The 18,694-nt window shown below is 37.5% G+C and overlaps 2 protein-coding genes across 4 annotated transcripts; both read left to right on the plus strand.

The window, feature by feature from the left end:
- The first annotated feature begins 11,831 nt into the window (after positions 1-11,831).
- On the plus strand, positions 11,832-13,401 carry LOC139192191 (uncharacterized). Its single transcript, XM_070813762.1, has 3 exons — positions 11,832-11,948; positions 12,016-12,091; positions 12,175-13,401. Exons 2-3 carry the CDS (start codon positions 12,082-12,084, stop codon positions 13,332-13,334), a joined length of 1,170 nt encoding a protein of 389 aa, XP_070669863.1. The 5' UTR covers positions 11,832-11,948; positions 12,016-12,081; the 3' UTR covers positions 13,335-13,401.
- A 282-nt stretch (positions 13,402-13,683) lies between these two features.
- LOC103442963 (uncharacterized) lies at positions 13,684-18,435 on the plus strand. 3 transcript variants are annotated; one of them, XM_008381741.4, is made up of 3 exons: positions 13,684-14,942; positions 17,341-18,086; positions 18,334-18,435. In XM_008381741.4, the coding sequence occupies exons 1-2, from the start codon at positions 14,106-14,108 to the stop codon at positions 18,082-18,084; spliced, it is 1,581 nt and encodes a 526-aa protein (XP_008379963.3). In that variant the 5' UTR covers positions 13,684-14,105; the 3' UTR covers positions 18,085-18,086; positions 18,334-18,435. The 3 variants fall into 3 exon arrangements, with proteins under 3 accessions (XP_008379963.3, XP_008379964.3, XP_008379965.3); XM_008381742.4 differs by lacking the exon at positions 18,334-18,435 and adding an exon at positions 18,169-18,284; XM_008381743.4 differs by lacking the exon at positions 18,334-18,435 and having other exon boundaries at positions 13,691-14,942; positions 17,362-18,284.
- The last annotated feature ends 259 nt before the right edge of the window (positions 18,436-18,694 follow it).

Raw genomic sequence — 18,694 nt, forward strand, 5'->3', positions numbered from 1 at the left:
TAGAAAACACCTTGAAAATAAACTTGAATTGTCAAAAGCTCTCTAATGCCAAAATGTGTTCTCCTCTCTTTAACCCTAATGGCTAAATATTTTATTTATACTAATACAAAATAAAACCCTAAAAGGTCTTAGAATAAAAGGAAAACTAATGAAAGTTGTTTGAAAACTTTGAGTTTTAATGATAAAGACAAAATAAAGGGTAAAGTGAATAGTGTCAGGTTTGACTTTTTAGTGTAAAAATTTTGTTTTTCGTTAAAGTGAATAGTATCATGGGCTTTTCGTTAAAACTCCCAATAATAAAACTAGGAAACATAATTTGAACTAAAATTCGGAATTCCCAGAAATTAGTCTTTTGACCGACCAAATTAACTCCAATTCGATCCCAAAAGGTCTCTTTTGAAAGTTGAAGACGTCCCCTACAAATCCTGAGAAGGAATCTCCCTCAAAACATGCCATCTTGATCTTTAAAATGCCCAAAACGTGCAATAATGTCAATCTGGGAAAGCTCCGCGCTGGGCCTTTATTTCATTGCCACTGTCAAACGACTTAGTAGAAAAATCTGGTATTTTGATACAATTATCTTGAAAGACTCACGAACATCCTCCAATTAGAATCACTCCAAAATTCATCTGTTTGGTTACTCTTTGCTCCAGATGGTGTCGAATGTCCTACATTGAAAATATATAACAAAGTATCAAAATTATACCAAAATAACCAATAAATTAATACTAAGATTAGGGTAAAATATATAGTATAATATGGACTCATCACTTACCATTGTCAATCCAGCTTTGAATGGCATCGTGAAATGCGACATAATTATTTGTTGTATGCTTGTTCGAATTGCGGTATTTGTAATATGCCTTGCCTTTTAAATCATCAGCCTTAGGACTATTATGCCCTGGCTGAAGCTTAACAATTTTCGTGAGCAGCAACTGGTCGAAGATGGTGTCGGCCTTGGTGATGTCAAAAGTATAAACTTTCAACGTTTTGATGGTAGCTTCTTCAGAGGCCAATCGGGTTTTGACATCCTTGGAGTTAGCATGAGTCAATGTTTTACATATGTATGGCTTGTCAATCACTATCTCGGTCGCGTTAATACTGGCATATTGGGATTCTTCGCCTTCGGCCGATGAATAATTGATCGTAGGGTTCTTGTAGATCGTTCCTCGGTATAAGGACTCCGAGATCTTTTCTTCTGGGAACAAATAATCATATTGCTCGACATGTTGAGCCAGTTCGTACATATCTCAGAAGTTTGCCCCTAAATTTTTTTTTTTTTGTATTCCACATCCAATCCGTTTAGGGCAAGCCTAACGAACTCGACTTCCGAGAGAGGTACTCGACACCAGTTTTTGGCCGACTTAAACCTTATAAGGTATTCCATTGGCGACTCGTCAGAAGCTTGAGCCATACTGACCAAAGAAGATACTGACACGTCCATCCTTGGTCGATAAAATTGCTCATGAAATTTCTCGACTAGTTCCTCCCAGCTTTGGATGGAGTTGGGTGGAAGGTTTATATACCACGCGAATGCTGAGTCGGTTAACGAGAAGTTGAACAATCAAACCTTATGAAAATCACTGTTAACGCCACTCATTAGGCAGTGAATTGAGCCACGTGTTCTAACGATGATAGGGATGACTCTCTAGCGAAAAGGTTAAAGTCTGGAATTTTGAATCCCTTAGGGTACTCAAATTTTTCTACGAAGGCTGGATATGGATGAATGAATTTCGAAAACTTTGGCCCTTTTTTTAGGGCTAAATCAATCATTCTCTGAACCTTGACCATATTAATAGATGTCGTTTCGTTTCTGCTCCTTGGTCAAATTCATCTGATCTACTGCTTGACCCATCTCTCTTTTCTAAATCGATCATTTTTGTAACACGCCAACCCCCAATTATATGTATAATTTTGTTGTTCCCCAAAATGTTTATGAAATTATCAATTTAGTCCATTTCTCTTTTACCCAATTGAGCTGCCACGTGGCAGCACCCCAACTCACTCCCTTTCCTTTTCCCCATCCTGATACCTCTCTCAGCTCTCACTTTCTTCACTCTCGCTCTCTCTTCACACACTTTCTTTCTCAGAAACTCTCATACTCTCCAGAGCTCTGAGAGCTCTCATTCCCTTCCTCTTCGAAAATTAATCAAATCCATCTTATTAACCATATATCTAAAGCCCTTGGGGCTTGAGCAACTCAGCTATAACCCTGCTTGTATCATTAGAACACCTCTGTGTGTTCTGCCAATTGAAGTCGAGAGCTTTAAATGCTCTAAAACTCAAACCCAGGTGAAACTTGTGTTCCTTCTTCAAATTTCTAGGTTTCCATCTTGATTGGGGATGAGTTTCTGTTATTTTGGACTGAAAATCGAGGGTGTTAACCTTTGTAATTCATCTGTGCATGCATGTTAATCTCCGGCGACAAATTCCGACAATTGTCATTGAGTTCGAAGTCGGTAAGGGTTTGCAGTACCTCTAATCTCCTTCTTCTATCTTGTCATTGATGAATATGAGAGGGTTTCGGGTGCACTAATACAAATGTATACTCATCTCTGTTTTCAGTCTTCGACAAGAAAATGAGGACGAACTCTAGCGAGGAACCCATCAACCTTGGGGTCGGACCTATGACAATTTTGTGAGATTTTTGTAAGGTTTTGGAATAGGAATCTTTGATTTCACACCTGCAAGCATCTTTGTTTTATTTTTGGGAAAACCAGCAATGGAAATCCGACATGTTCATATCGAATCGAAGTGAATTTGACTCGATTTCATCTGTTATGATGCCATGAGGAAATTATCTGAATTTCTGGTGAAATTATAGTGCAAACCCATGTGAAACCGAGGTTTTTCACCTCTGTTTATTCTATGCAATCAATTCCAGAAACCAGGGAACCCACATTAGTCGAAATCCAGCGAGTTTGTGGGTGTGGGTTTGGTGTGTGTGTGTGTGTGTGTGGACCGTGCGTATGTCTGGTATGTGTGCGTGTGGACTGTGCGTATGTGTGGTGTGTGTGAGTGTGTTCGTGCGTTTGTGAGTAGTGTGTGTGTGTGTGTCCGTGTGAGTGTGTGTGTGTGTGTATTATGCCCATGTGTATGTGCGTGTGTTATGCATCTGTGCGAGCGTGTGCTCTGTGTGTGTGTGAGGTGCAATGCGTGTGTGTGTGTGGGTTTGGGCTTAAGCCCAAACCACTCATTTTTACCCTAATCCTTTTAAACCAAAACCTTAGGACCTTAAACCCAAAACCCAATAGATCCTAACCTTATTTAATCTAAACTTAAACCCTAATTCGGATCCAAACCCAAGACCCATTTCTATTTCTTGAAATTCTATAGTTGGGTAGTTTGATAAATTGTACATAGGTGAAGTTGCTAGTGGGGATTTCCTTAATCCTTTTCCGCACAACTTTGTTGCTACGGAGTATCTGTGAGTGGACCTCTTCTAAAATTACATGTTTTTATAGTTCAATTACATAAATGAATAGCATGCCTTACGAGTTTATGATTTGATTTTATGATAAGCATGTTTATTGAATATGTTGTTTATCGTCTCGTTTTTTGTGAGGAATTAATTGTTGGCCTATATTGAGCTATATTTTAATATATCGTATTTTCTATAAAAACCATGAACTGGTAGACTATCTAATGGATGACGATAGGATACTAGAACGTGTTTTCAAAACCCTTCTTTATAGTATAGACGATGGATGACTTTATACTATGAAGTGGTTATTTACGAGAGGCGTAACTATTTGTGCTTACCTAATGGACACTATGTCGCCTGGGGCGAGGATCTGGTGTTGGCATATAGGCCGAGAGAAATAATCCCTAGCTACGGGCTGAGGGACAGGGAACAGGCATTGGGCCAGGAGTTGGTAATCTCTGGCTATGGGCACAGAGACCACGGTGCTGGCATAGGGCCATGAGTTATATTTATTCAGTGATCTTACTAGCAGCACACCATGCTTACGAGACGATACACGCGATGATTTATATGACGTTTTTTTCCGCGTTATACATGTTGAGATATTTTTGGCATGCTAGGATTTTCAGTAAAGCTATCACTTATTATACTAGTAGTTTTCTTTATATAAACTGTGGGAGTTAGTATCTTGATAACTGTTTTATTATTATTGTATATATAAACTTGGTCCACTCACATTTGTTTTGCGCCCCTATTCAGGACTTAGAATCGAGGCATACAATCCCGGCATCAAGACACTTCCACAGCGGCAAGATATCTTCGAGTCCTCTTGGTGTAGGACCTACTCCTTTGTTCATTCAATTTTATATTATTTCTTTTAGAGCTCTAGTTAGTTGTATGCTCTGAACACGTTCTTAAATTATTAACTCATTGTATTATTTACTTCTTATTCTTAGCTTTTGTATTAATTAATGGCTTTCGTCACCCTCGGGTGTCGGCTAGCACGTGTCTATCCTAGTATTCAAGGAATATCAAGGTCGGGGCGTGTGTATTTTGAGCTGAGCAGATCCTATCTCGGCTTGTACTGTTGGCAGGAGATTGTTCTTGAATGGAGGTTGCCTAGAACAATCGGCATGCCCTTCTTTGTGGGCTTTATTAATTAGTATTTTGAGCAACCTGTTATGTATATCGCTATTATCGCGTATCTCTTCTAGTATGTTTTTCAACTCTTGACTGAACATTTTCTCAAATTGCCGAGATTGTTTTTCAAGTCGTTTTTTAAGAAACGACCTAGTCGGTGGATTAGAGGCCTCACCATTGTCCTCGTCACAATCCTCCACTAATCCTTCAACAAAAATTCATTTTGTTGTTTTGGTGGGGATTTCTGCATCACGAGGCTGACCGCCAAGATTTACTTCTTTATCTCTGCTTGTCGCACTTGTAGCTTCAGGTGTTACGGCAGTAGAAGGATTTTGTGCCTGTGGTAAGCCATCTTGTCCTGGGTTTTGGACTAGAAGATTAGTCGTTGACTTACCCATGACTGTTTTCTTCTTTACTAACTATGTCTCAATGATCATGAACTTTGTAGCTTTAGCATTGGGTCCTACTAGACGTGCCAAAATGTTGACCCTAAAAACTACCAAGCCTACATGGTGCACAGGTCGAGTAACTAGTAAGCTAACTACGTCTTCCGGTTATGTGCGGGGCGTGCCAGCTCCACTGTCGAGCTCGATCGAGGAGTAAAATGTGTTGATGTCGCGTTAAGTGCGTTGCTGACTTCTTGATCCTGTGATTGCGGCCAATGAAGGAACACATCTTGGCTTTTGGGTTCTAGAGCCTAAAGACAAGGATGCTAGTTTTGTGAAGTTCACAAATCGTTGGCACCAGGTTCGATCATGGTGATTATATTGGTAAGAGTATAAGCACGCCGAATTGGCACCAAGCTATATGGACACAAGTAATAGAAAGAGATGTATGTCTTGATAGTAAATGTGATTCGGCCGTCGGAATGCCGAACTTTGAAACTCACTTGCGAATATCCAATCATAAAACAACTCGACGTTCAATGTACCGAGCCTAGTAACCTGTAACACCTCACTTCACCGAGAAGGCTGATAAGATGACCTCTACCAACGAGAACTCGAAAGTCTCTGTCGACCGAGACTTGGATAAATAACTAGTCGGTCTCGAAGCAGTGCTGTTTATCCAAACTGAAGGTGCTCATTGATCAGCTGATTCTACGGCTCTAATGTTGTTTATCCAAAGTGAATATGTCACCGATTGCGTTCACAGTGTTGTTAATCCAAATTGAAGATGTGTTGGCGGAAGAAAGGGGAGAAGGATAAAATATTAGGTTGTTGAGAAGCTTTGCACGGGACAATTTGTGTGTTGAATGGGAGAGACTTTAAACAATGCATTCCCTCCTCTATTTATAGTAGCAAACCCCTTAATGGCCGAGCTAGAATCGTACTCGAATTAGAACTCCTCAACCCAATCTGATTAGGTTTTGGCCAGTCCTAGCTCCAATAGAACTTTGAACCAAACCCCATAACAAACCAGATTCATCTCCTGATCCCAAGCACTTTTGGCTTCAAAACTCCTTGTTTCACTAGGAATCGATTGTTTCACCCTTTATCCAAACTAATCCTCTTCGCAACAAGATTCGGTCAGCCGTAACTAGATGACCCACAAGAAAATTCTAGATAAACGCCATTGGGTCGAGAATAATCTCAAGCTCGGCCCAAAATATTATTTTGGGCCTAAACACACTTACAAATTAAAAGGAATACTATTAGATCATGGCAATAATTGAGAGAGACAAAATTAAAAATGATTTGAGAACTATAGTTTGGGAAATGATGGTGAGACAAAAAAAGGGATAGTAAAGTCAAATGACTAGATAATTTGAGGGCAGTAAGTAGACGGTAATTCTCTCCTGCACAGGTATTTTCACAAATAAATAATGAATATTTAACTAAAAGAGATTCAATTAAATCTCAATTATTTATTGTTGTCAAATCATGCGTAGCAGGAGAGAGAGACTCGTAAAGTGGAAATTGGTCAGATTGGGGTTGGATTTCTCGTTCCTAGCCCACTCTTTTTCAATAGTTGTCTTACTTTTACAGGGTAAGCCCAATTTACAATTTTCCCATTCCGCAGTGTTTCTAAAGCCCATTTGTAAAACCCGTTCATGTTCATTTCCAAAGCAAGAACCACAGCACAACATAGAAATATAGGACTAGTCCTACACACAGATTTAAATATCGATATTATCGGCGAAATATCGCCGATAATATCGATTTTTCCGGTCGGCGATATTTTAACTGGTTTCCGTGGGGTTTTCGGCCAAATATCGCGATATTTGGAAATTATCGGCGAAATATCCATGGACGGTGGAATCGGAATCCGAGGCGACGTCGGAGAAGAACGCCGGAGACGGTGGGGCGATTCCCGGGCCGGTTTCGTCCCAAAAACCTTGCAAAAACACGAATCTTAACATTAATTTCACAAATATACATCAGATTTCACAAATATACAAACGATTCAAGGCAGGGTGAAGTCGGAGAGATTAGGGTTTAGGGTTTCATGGAATCTCACCTGACGAAGCGGAATACGAACGATCCTTGCTCCGCGGCGCACCTCTGACTTCGCCTGAGCCACGATCAACGGCGATCTGTGTGTGTGTGTGTGTTTGGGAGAAGAGAGATCGGAGATCTCTCTTTGTATGTGGGTGTTTGGGAGAAGAGAAATCGGAGAAGGGAGAAGAGAGATCGGAGAATGGAGATGAGAGATCGAGAGATCTCTGTGTGCATGTGTGTGTTTGGCAGAAGAGAGATCGGAGATCTCTGTGAGTCTGATCTCTGTGTGTGCGTGTGTTGGACTTGGATCCGATGTCAACCTGTGGAGCTCTCTGTGTGAGTGTGTGTGTGGGAGAAGAGAAGGGAGAAGAGAGATGGAGAAGGATGATCGAGAGAGAGAGAGACTGAGGAGCTCTCTGTGTGTGTGTGTGTTTGGAAGAAGAGAAGGGAGAAGAGAGAACGAGAAGGATCGAGAGAGAGAGACTGAGGTGTGGTCTGCGTGCGTGCGTTGTGTGTGCGTGCGATGTGTTTTTGACAGTGATGATGTGTGTGGGTTCCTCCTGTCAGGAGGATAAACTCACTCAATATTTTTACAATTATTTAGACAATTTCATGCAGCTTTTACAATTATCAATTGTATTCTTTTCAAACCATGAATGGTGGTCATTTGTGTGTGTGTGTGGGTTCCTCCTGTCAGGAGGACACATGACTCACTCCATATTCTCGACAACACGAACAATTATTTGGACAATTTCATGCATCTTTTACCATTATCATCAGTAGTCTTTTGAAAAGACTCTTTTCAAACCGGTGGTTTCATTCAAAACCGTGTGCCAATATTGTTTTAAAAGGTGGAGTTTCAGAGTTATTGTGTGAACTCGTTCAAAGTTGTCATTGTGAAAAAATTTCAAGAGGTGGAGTATCAGTATCAGAGGAGCATTTTCGATTATTTTATTTCCCTTACCCCTTTCAAAGTCATTCCAGATCCAGAGCTTAAACACAAAGGGTTCCATATTTAAAGTAAGTTTACAAACTTATATTTATATTCTTATAATTTATACAACAACAAAAAAATTTGTGTGAACTCGTATGTAAATTTTTTAAGTAATTAATACTTGCATGTTAGTTTTTGTAAGTAATTAAGTAATGTTAACAATTGCATGTTAATTTTTTTTAAGTAATTATTACTTGCATGTTAGTTTTTGTAAGTAATTAAGTATTGTTAACAATTACATGTTAATTTTTTTTAAGTAATTAATACTTGCATGTTAGTTTTTGTAAGTAATTAAGTAATGTTAATACTTGCATGTTAGTTTTTGTAAGTAATTAAGTAATGTTAACAATTGCATGTTAATTTTTTTTAAGTAATTATTACTTGCATGTTAGTTTTTGTAAGTAATTAAGTATTGTTAACAATTACATGTTAATTTTTTTTAAGTAATTAATACTTGCATGTTAGTTTTTGTAAGTAATTAAGTAATGTTAACAATTGCATGTTAATTTTTTTTAAGTAATTATTACTTACATGTTAGTTTTTGTAAGTAATTAAGTATTGTTAACAATTACATGTTAATTTTTTTTAAGTAATTAATACTTGCATGTTAGTTTTTGTAAGTAATTAAGTAATGTTAATACTTGCATGTTAGTTTTTGTAAGTAATTAAGTAATGTTAACAATTGCATGTTAATTTTTTTTAAGTAATTATTACTTGCATGTTAGTTTTTGTAAGTAATTAAGTATTGTTAACAATTACATGTTAATTTTTTTTAAGTAATTAAGTAATGTTGCATAATTATTCCCTAGGATAATTTTAATATGTTTAATGTTATTTATTATTTTATTTCCCTTACCATTTTCAAAGCCATTCCATATCCATTCCAAAGCTTGAACACAAAGGGTTCCATATTTAAGGTAAGTTATTTATATTATTGTAATTTATACAACAACAAATAAATTTGTGTGGACTCGTATGTTAATTTTTTTAAGTAATTAATACTTGCATGTTAATTTTTGTAAGTAGTTAAGTAATGTTAACAATTACTTGTTAATTTTTTGTAAGTAATTAAGTAACGTTGTATAATTATTCCCTACGATAATTTTAAAATGTTTAATGTTATTTATTATTTTATTAATATTAGGTTTTATTATCAAATAGGATTATTAATATTGGATTATTCATTAAATTGAATTATTATTAAAGTGGATTATTATTAAATTGGATTATTATAAAAAAGGAATATTATTCTTCACTATGTTTTATATTAGGATTATTTTCACGAAACATAATTATCATCATTTATAGTAGGATTATTTATATTAGGATTATTATCAAAAAGGAATATTATTCATCATTTATATTAGGATTATTTTTTTATCAAATTGGATTATTCTTCATTAATATTAGGTTTTTTTATTATCAAATTGGATTATTATTCATTAAATTAGATTATTATAAAATTGAATTATTATTCATTAAATTGGATTATTCATTAAATTGGCTTATTATCAAATTGGACTATTCATTAAAGCCCACTTAATGTAGTCTCCAAACTTGACCTTAGGCCCAAATCTCAAACATAACCACACTTGGGTTGGGTTGGGTTGAACCAAAAGGTCCAAAACTTAGGAAAAAAAAAACGAATTATTCATTTTTATTCATTAATATTAGGTTTTTTTTATTATCAAATTGGATTATTGATTAAATTGGATTATTATTAAAGTGGATTATTATTAAATTGAATTATTATCGAAAAGGAATATTATTCTTCACTATGTTTTATATTAGGATTATTTTCATGAAACATAATTATCATCATTTATAGTAGGATTATTTATATTAGGATTATTATCAAAAAGGAATATTATTCATCATTTATATTAGGATTATTTTTTTATCAAATTGGATTATTATTCATTAATATTAGGTTTTTTTATTCCATATTAATTTTTTAATTACTTAAATTTTTACAATCATTTTCTTTACTTCATATTGTATTCTTCTGTAGAATAACTTTATTATTTAGGTTCTGTAGAATAACTTTATTATTTAATTCTTTTGTCTAATTTTCATGAAAAATAAATGTAGGTACGTTTAAGATGTCTAGTGAAGCTAGTAAACGTGATCCAGCTTGGGAACATGGCGACCCAATAGACGGAAACAAACATGGCACAATTTGCAAATATTGTGGTCGGGTAATGAAGAGTGGTGGAGTGACACGACTTAAGTACCATCTTAGTGGATTAGATCCAGCAAAAAATGTCCAACGATGCGATAATGTCCCCCCAGAAGTGAAGGCATTCATCAGCACATTATTAAAAAATAAAAAACAGCAGAAGGAAAAGATGACACAAGGAATGGAAAATATTCGAGCTGGGCTACGGGGAGAAGTCTATGGCCAAGCGGTTGACAGTGATGATGATGACGATGAGGACGAATGTGATGATGACATAGGACCTGAAGAACGACGCAGTTTGAAACAAGCATTACGTGCCTCCAAACAGTCAGCATGGGAAAGAGAACACCTTCATAAAATTCCTAATAGGGGACAAGGTTCCGGGACAAGTGGTGGTGCACAAATGAGACGGGGAGGCAGTCTTAGAGAATCACAACCAACACCACCAATAGCCCCAAGTTTATATAAGTCATCCAACGCACGTCAAAAGAGTGTTTGGAGTTATTTCAAGGGAGGTAATGTGAAGGAGGGAATGGGGCGTCTAATTAGCAAGTTCTTTATCTATGAAAATGTCCCTGCTGCGAAGGCTTCATCACATCATTTCAAAAATATGGTAGTGGGATGTCAACAGGCCGGTGTTGGAGTACAACCTCCCACTCCCTATGAGATAAGAAACAAATATTTGGATATGGAGTATAAAGACATTGGCGAGTATGTTAACAAGTTGAGGTCAAAGTGGGAAACTAATGGTTGCACAATCATGTGTGACGGATGGATCGGCCCGACCAGATTATCTATCATCAACTTCATGGTATACTCCAAGGGCAAGACAATTTTTTTGAAGTCTGTTGATGCTTCAGACCATATAAAGAATTACAAGTATATTTATAAATTATTGAGGGATGTAATCATGGAGGTGGGAGAGCATAATGTTGTCCAAGTCGTGACCGACAACGGTTCTGCATTTGTCAAAGCTGGAAAAAAGTTAATGAAGCATCATAATGTGTTTTGGACATCATGTGCAGCACATTGTATTGATCTTATGTTTGAGGCAATGGGGAAGAGAGAGAATGTTGCTGCTGTGGTCAAAAGAGCCAGAACGATCACTAATTATATTTACAATCATGGTTGGTTGTTGGCAAAGATGTGTGAATTTTGCAGAGGAGAAATTATTCGTCCAGCTACCACTCGATTCGCCACCAACTATATTGCATTAAACAGCCTACTCAAGAAGAAAGCAGGGTTGAAGCAACTATTCACTAGTGACGATTGGGCCAACCACAATTTCAGCCGCTCAAATACAGGTCGTATGGTGGAAAGTATAGTGCTTGATCATGCTTTTTGGAGTCAAACAGAACATGTGTGTCAAGTGTTTGAACCTCTTTACAAAGTTTTACGCATCGTTGACACAGAAGTGTATCCTACTATGGGGGCTGTATATGAGTTGATGCGTGTAGTGAAGGATGAATTGGAAAGAAAACATGGTGCAAGGTGGGTCGTAAAAATAATTGAAGACCGATGGTATAAAACATTATACCACGATTTGCATGCAGCAGGTATAAATTATGTCATAATTTGCAATTCATTTCTTTAGTTGCATAAGTATTATTTATCTTATTAGAGTATGTGTTTCTTTGAACATCATATTATTTGAATCCCCGATACCAATACAGACCCGGTGTTGGAGATGATGGTAACCTTATACGTGCTGTACATAATGTATACAATAAATTAGACCCTGCATCACCAGCAGTTGGCCAATTTGGAAATGAGGTACACAATTACTTAAATTATAATAATTACTTTGTTGGATTAAACTAACACAATTTATTGTATTCAGCTAACATGGTTTAAAGATGCAAGAAGAACATTTGGAGAACCAACATCAGTTGCTGCTCGAACAAATATGTCTCCTAGTGAGTATAAACATATTTCACTATAAGTTTATAATAGAATTTGTTGGAGTTATTAGGCTTATCAACATTATTTTTCATTGTAGCTGAATGGTGGATCATGTATGGGACCGATGCACCAACTGTGAGAAAGTTAGCAATAAAAGTATTATCACAAACGGCTTCCTCATCTGCTTGTGAAAGAAATTGGAGCACATTTGCACTCATCCACACAAAGCAAAGAAATAAGTTGGCTCATAGTAGCTTGGAAAAATTAGTTTATTGCTACTACAACATGAAGCTTCAAATTCGAGATAAGGAAGCAGAAATCGATCATGTCGACCGTGGTGACCCACTAGATGTGTTTGATATTGTTGGTGAAGATGATGATACGGAGGGTAACCAACTTTTTCAATGGATTAGACCTCTTCATTTAGATGATGATGAAGGCAACCCAGCTCCCAGAGTTGCTGAAGAAGCACGTAATGAAGGGATAAATGTAGAAAGAATATTAGAGGAGGAGGTGGGATCTAGCAGCGCTGACTCTTTCGAAGAACTTTTGCAGCCAAGACCAAGCAACACTGGAATTCCACCTTTTTCCAATCCTACACAACCACAACATCGTGCTGATACTAATGATAGCTCTAGTACAAGATCAGGAGACTCACCTACCACCGGAGATGGGAATGATGAAGGACATAGTGGAGCTGGAGGTAGTGGAGCTGGAGGTAGTGGTGGTGGATATGGAAACTATTATGGACCACCACCTCCCGGATATATGAGCCCCTTCACTGGTGAGGCAAACTTCACGCATGCAACCCAGGATGATGACCATGGCAGTAGGCGGGCAGGACTAGGAATTGGTGCCATAGGGAAGGACTATACTCGCAGAGAAAGAGGCAAAAAGATTTTGTCAAGTCAAGAAGATGACTCGTTATCTAGAACTTCAGACTCTGTTGGATTGGGAAGTAGTAACTATGGTTATCCTCATAACCAACCATTTCCCTACCCTTCATATCCCATTCTTGTTGGGATGGAATCGAGCGACTCATGGAATCAATCCCAGCCTCAATCTTCAAATGATTTTTCTTATGGACAACCTCAACCAATCTCGGATCCATATGGGTGGCATATTAACAATTACATGCAAAACTATTTTGGGGATTTATCATTTGATAACTACTCTTCACAATACACTCATTCTACACATAGAGATGATGAAGATAGTGACAAATTTGAACCTCATAGGAACTCTATGTGGTTCTAAAGTGTAAAATATTGTACTAATTCATTATATATAAATGATTATGGTGTGTTTAGACTTCTTTCATTAATTACTACATATTTTCTACACTCATAATGTTTGTCAGATCGCTATATAATCAACTTGATAATGTTAAATCCATCATGCAATGCATTTCCTTCCAATTTTTTGTGATAAACTAATAGATAATTGACTAAATAAACATCTTACAAAGTTTCAATAAAAATTTCCAAGTTTTTCTTACAATTTCCATGGTTTCCATGTAATTTTTATCGATATCGATATTTTACCGATATTTCCATCGATATTTCCGTGTTTTCGGACTACCGATATTTCCGATATCACCGATATTTCCTACACACCACTACCACCGTCGTTCTCGATCACTTGAACCACAACAACCACCATAGTCACCACCTTCATACCAGAGCCGCTGCCGTCAATACAACCACCACCCAATCGCAACTAGAAACTTAACTGGAACCACCACAAATCCACTCAAATCACGGCCACTGCCATCACCCATAGCCAATCAAACCACCACACCCACCAAATCAAACCACCACCGAACCCACGGATGAGGAGAGAGATAAAAGGAGAGCGTGGCCTTGGACTCGATGAACTCGGACATGGACTCGAGATTCGACTGACGAGTGAATTCGTAATCAGACAATGAGGTTGGGACTGCCGAACAGGGTAAACTTTTGAATTTCAAATTCTCTTCCCTCTAAAGAAAGTCTCATGTGAATAGAAAGCCCACCAAGTGTTTGCAAAATGCCCGTGAGAGCCTCCGTAGCCAAGGCAGCACAACAGAGCACAACTCTCCGAAGGTCTCCTAGATTTCTCCACCACCAGAAAACTCAAGAACCAGAGCTGTCCACCGCCACTCTCCGGAAATCTCAGAGACTTGTCTGCCTGGAAAAGAGCGCTGCGGAGTCTGAAAACCCGAGAACCCCCAAATCCACAGCCAGAAGCAACCGTGTCGTACGTTCATTGAGTCTCCCACTTAGCTCTAAGAATTCGAGTGAATCTCACGATGGGCCGAGAAGATCTCCGAGATTGAACAATGGGGTTGAGGCGTTTCAGAGGCTTAGACGTTCTTCAAGGATTTTGAACAAGCAGCTCGTCCTTGTTGATGAAGGTAAGGGTCCCTCAAAACAAATATCGAAGAAATTGGGCAAATTGGAAAATGGGTCGAGTAATTGCGGAAATTTGAGTTCTGGGTCAGCAAAATGTCGAAGAAAATCTGTCAGGTTCTGTATTGACCAATCTATTGTGAATCAATGCACTGATAAGGCAACTGGGTCTAGATCTAAGAGTGGAAAAAATAGGTCATTGAAGAAAGAGGAGTTCTCAAGTGTTGGAAAAGATGGAGCTTGTATTGATTCATCTGAAAGAGTTTCGAAAGAGTGCAAAATGCAAGAGATAGATGGTGTAAATAAAGAAGTGGGGGTTAGGAGGAAGAGAAAGAGGGAGGAGGAAAATGGAAAGAGGGAGGAAGAAGGTGTTGGGGTTGTTCAAGGGTGGACAAAGGAACAAGAATTCGCATTGCAGAGAGCTTATTTAATAGCAAAGCCAACACCCCACTTCTGGAAGAAGGTTTCCAAACTGGTATGTTGCTGTTCTTATGATCCTTTAATTCAGAAAATCTTGTTTTCATGTCAAGCTGCTTAGTTTTCTTTCATATTACTGGCAATAAGAAGATTGAAATTTGTTAGGCCCAATTGTGCGGTTTCTGTAGTTCAAAGTTTAACGAAATCAACCTTATAGTTTGCCCTATATTTCCTCTGTTGTTTGATGAAAAAGATGTTTCCCTATATCTGCTAAGCTGGGAGAACTAATGTGACAGCGATATAGAACCACACCACGATGAATAAGTTATTTTGCCCTTTTGATGGTTTTCTTAACCAACGTGATGGAAATGTGTACTTTGGACAACATTTCAAAACTTACCAAATTGCAAAGTTAAATTTGTTGAAATTAGAATTGTAAGATTACAGTGGAGTCAGTCTTCCACTATTGGGATCAAAAGTATAATTTAGCCTCTTAATATGAAGGCTAAATTGAATAATAGTACTAATCTTTTTGTGTCTTTAAGTATGATCTTGAAGTCTGCAATCCAGATTATATTACTAAAAATTGTAAACTTTGTCACTGATATTGAGTTATTGATAATTAGTCCTTATGTTTTGTTGATATAGTGGGACTAGGAGTCCACATCTTGTTTTTGTTTTTATCTCAGCAAGTCTTTTGTTATTCTAATTCAACGGAAAGCCAAATGAGCGGAGGGAAATATATTATAGTGAGTCCGAAATTCGTATAGTTCAATTGTGGAATGAAGATCACTCTAACTCTCGAAAGGAGGATTTTTAAGATATAGGTACATGATGCTCTTTCCAATGAGTGACAATGTGGGGAACTGGTCTTAAACAATTTTTATCAAATTCATTGTGGTTTTGGATATTTATGATATTTTATGAAGGCTTATTATTATGCAAGAAGGTGATATGGCCTGGTTGATAGACTGATAGTCCTTTTCATTGTAAGGAAAGGCCGTAATGGTGATAGGCTAATATTGGGCTTACCAAAGCACCATATTAGCGGTATGGCTTTTGAGAATAACCTGCTATGGATGTAGTTACCTCAATTGACCTAAGCACATACCTTTTAGACTGAAGCACTTGGGTTTTTAATGTTTGACTGTAATACAGATGTGAGACTCAACCGGATAAAAGAATGCCAGTGTTCGATAAGAACCATAATCTTTTTTTTTTTTAAATTTAGTAAATTAGGTATATAGAGAACTTCTGTTGGGTAGGGCCTCCCCAAGAAGAGGACCGTTTTCGATATTAATTGTTTTGGCACTTTAACTCTTTTCTCTTGCTTGAGAGTTTGATGACCAAAATGTTCTCAAACAAAAAAACTGATAACAATTGTAGCTACAAGGTCTCTTGGCAAAAGATTATTTTTCAAATGATGTTGGAAAAACACAAACCAAAGTGAAGTTTTTGAGGTTACTATAATTTCTGAGAAATTTGTGAGATAGAAAAAAGTAAAAGAGGAGAAAGATGCATGGAGATATCAAGGCCTTAAGCGTTGAAGGTAACAAAGCCTTTCAATCAAATTTATACACGTCATATATAGAGCCAAAAGACGCAAATCCTAAAGACTTATTATTTATTAAATACCAGAAAACTCTTGGAAAGCTAAAAGACAAGGTGAGTAAGATTTCTAAGAACCAAATAGAATGACTTTTAGTAACTGTTACATATGATCAAAATAGACTGAATGTTAAAGGCAATTATAAAATTCCATTATTGCTTTCTTGTGATGATCGTGGGCATTTATCTTTCAACTAACAATGTCTTATTGATTAAATTCGGCGACGGTTTTAGTTTTCGTTGCAGAAAGTATAGTTCTTTTGCAACCAATCTATTGATGTTGCATAGCTTTGGTTTTCTCACCTTATTGGTGCTCTTTAAGTTTACTCCATTTAATTTTTCGCAACAAAAACCAAGTTACTTGCAGCAAAGCAGGGCTGAGAAGGTCATGTTTAGTAGTTGCAGACAATTCATAAACTTAAGGCTAGCCATCAGACTGACACCACATCTGTTTCCATTTGAGTCACTTATAAAATCTTAATTTTCTTCTACATGCTACAGATGAGATAGGGATCACATTTTAACCCTTAATTATGTGTGGATAGCTCTAACAGTTGTTTCATGTTCCGAAGTTTGAAAAGCTTTTAAAGAACTTTTTTTTACTTACAACCAACTGCAGATTTCTCTCCCTTATTCAATCTTTTGCCAGTTACTTGTTTGGATGGTTAGCTGCCAGCAAAGTTTTCAGCCATTAATAAATGCTTTGTTTTAAGTTCCTTAAGCATTTAGTGGGATCAGGTAGTTAGGTTGGTTCTTGAGTGACCTTTGACATGCATAGCCAATATATCACCGCTGCTTTATTTAGATTATATCCACAGTAACTTGTGTTGAATACAAACTAATTTCAGGTGCCTGGAAAATCTGCACAGGAGTGCTTTGATAGAGTCCATTCTGAGCATAGAACTCCACCTCAACCTCATACCCGGTCGAGGGCAAGCACATTAACAAATTCATCCCCCCTTGGACAGTTTTCACTCTCTGCAAGTAAACTGCTTAAACCCAGTGAGCCAAAGTCTAAAAGGCAAGAATGCAGTAAGCAGAGGAGGCATGTTGCCCAGAAAACAGTCCGACAATTATTACAAAAACATAATCAAGTGTACCAAGATTATGAGGGAGATCTATTTTGGGTACTCGAGCCCAGTCTAGGTTCACCTAGTGAGAGTCATGCGAGTGTTATACCTTCTACCCCAAAAAACTTACAGGAAAAGAAGAAAATTCTTCAGAATCGCAGTCAAAGATCTTCTTCAGGTCATAAGAAGCGGCTGTTGAGATTTAGTAGCTCATGTGGTAAACCTCTCGTTAGCCCCCGGGTATTGAAGCAAGTCAGAAACAAGGTCCGGCATGAGAAGTATATAGACCAATTACATACCAGGGAAGCGACGAGAAAAGCAGCATCTACGCGCACTCAGCAATCCACTTCTGGAATTGGTGAAGTGGATGCGGTGAGAACTGCAAAAATTGCCCTGGTTTCTGATGCAAGAGATGCTATCAATAAACTCCAACATCTGCAGGCCAATGTCACCGGCGACTCTTCTGATTTCGACGATGGTGGCATTATAAGTGATGACGAGGAGGGTGAAGATGATACTTAGAAGTACGTTATCTTGTCTTTTCCTTAGAAATGTACCATATGAACAGAGCTAAATCCTTTTTTTTTTTTCTTTATCTGATTTCAGCTTTAGCTAAACACATATCTTAGAAGTAACAAAATGGAACACTGATGGGTGAGACTTGTCGGCTATTATTTTGACTAACTTGAGCCTAAGAATCCGATTTTATGTTTTTGCATCAACCGTGGGCTTAAGTCCCGCTAATATTTGTTCGGCCTTGTGGTATGACAGCGAAATTTCAACCTGTGAATTCGAATCGCATTCAAAACAAAGCTTGTCGAGAGAGCGTCGCCTTTAACATAACACTCATACCGACGAAACAAACCTTGATTATGATTGGAAGTAAGGGATTGCGTCCAATTAAGCAATCGAAGAGACGTCAAACAGATCCCGGCACCCAAAATCCAAGCAAATGATTCGAATCGTTCGCTCATTTATCAAACGTGTGCCCTCCTCATCTCGTCACAACATTATGTCTAGTGAAAGGAAAAAACATCAAATGTTTTGGCACCAAGTCTTGTACATGATGGGAAAAGAATATTTGATGACATCCTATGAGCAAGATATGGTTTTTTTTTTTGTGTTGGTCAAT

This window comes from Malus domestica, chromosome 15 (genome assembly GCF_042453785.1).
Source record: "Malus domestica chromosome 15, GDT2T_hap1".
Lineage (NCBI taxonomy): Eukaryota > Viridiplantae > Streptophyta > Magnoliopsida > Rosales > Rosaceae > Malus > Malus domestica.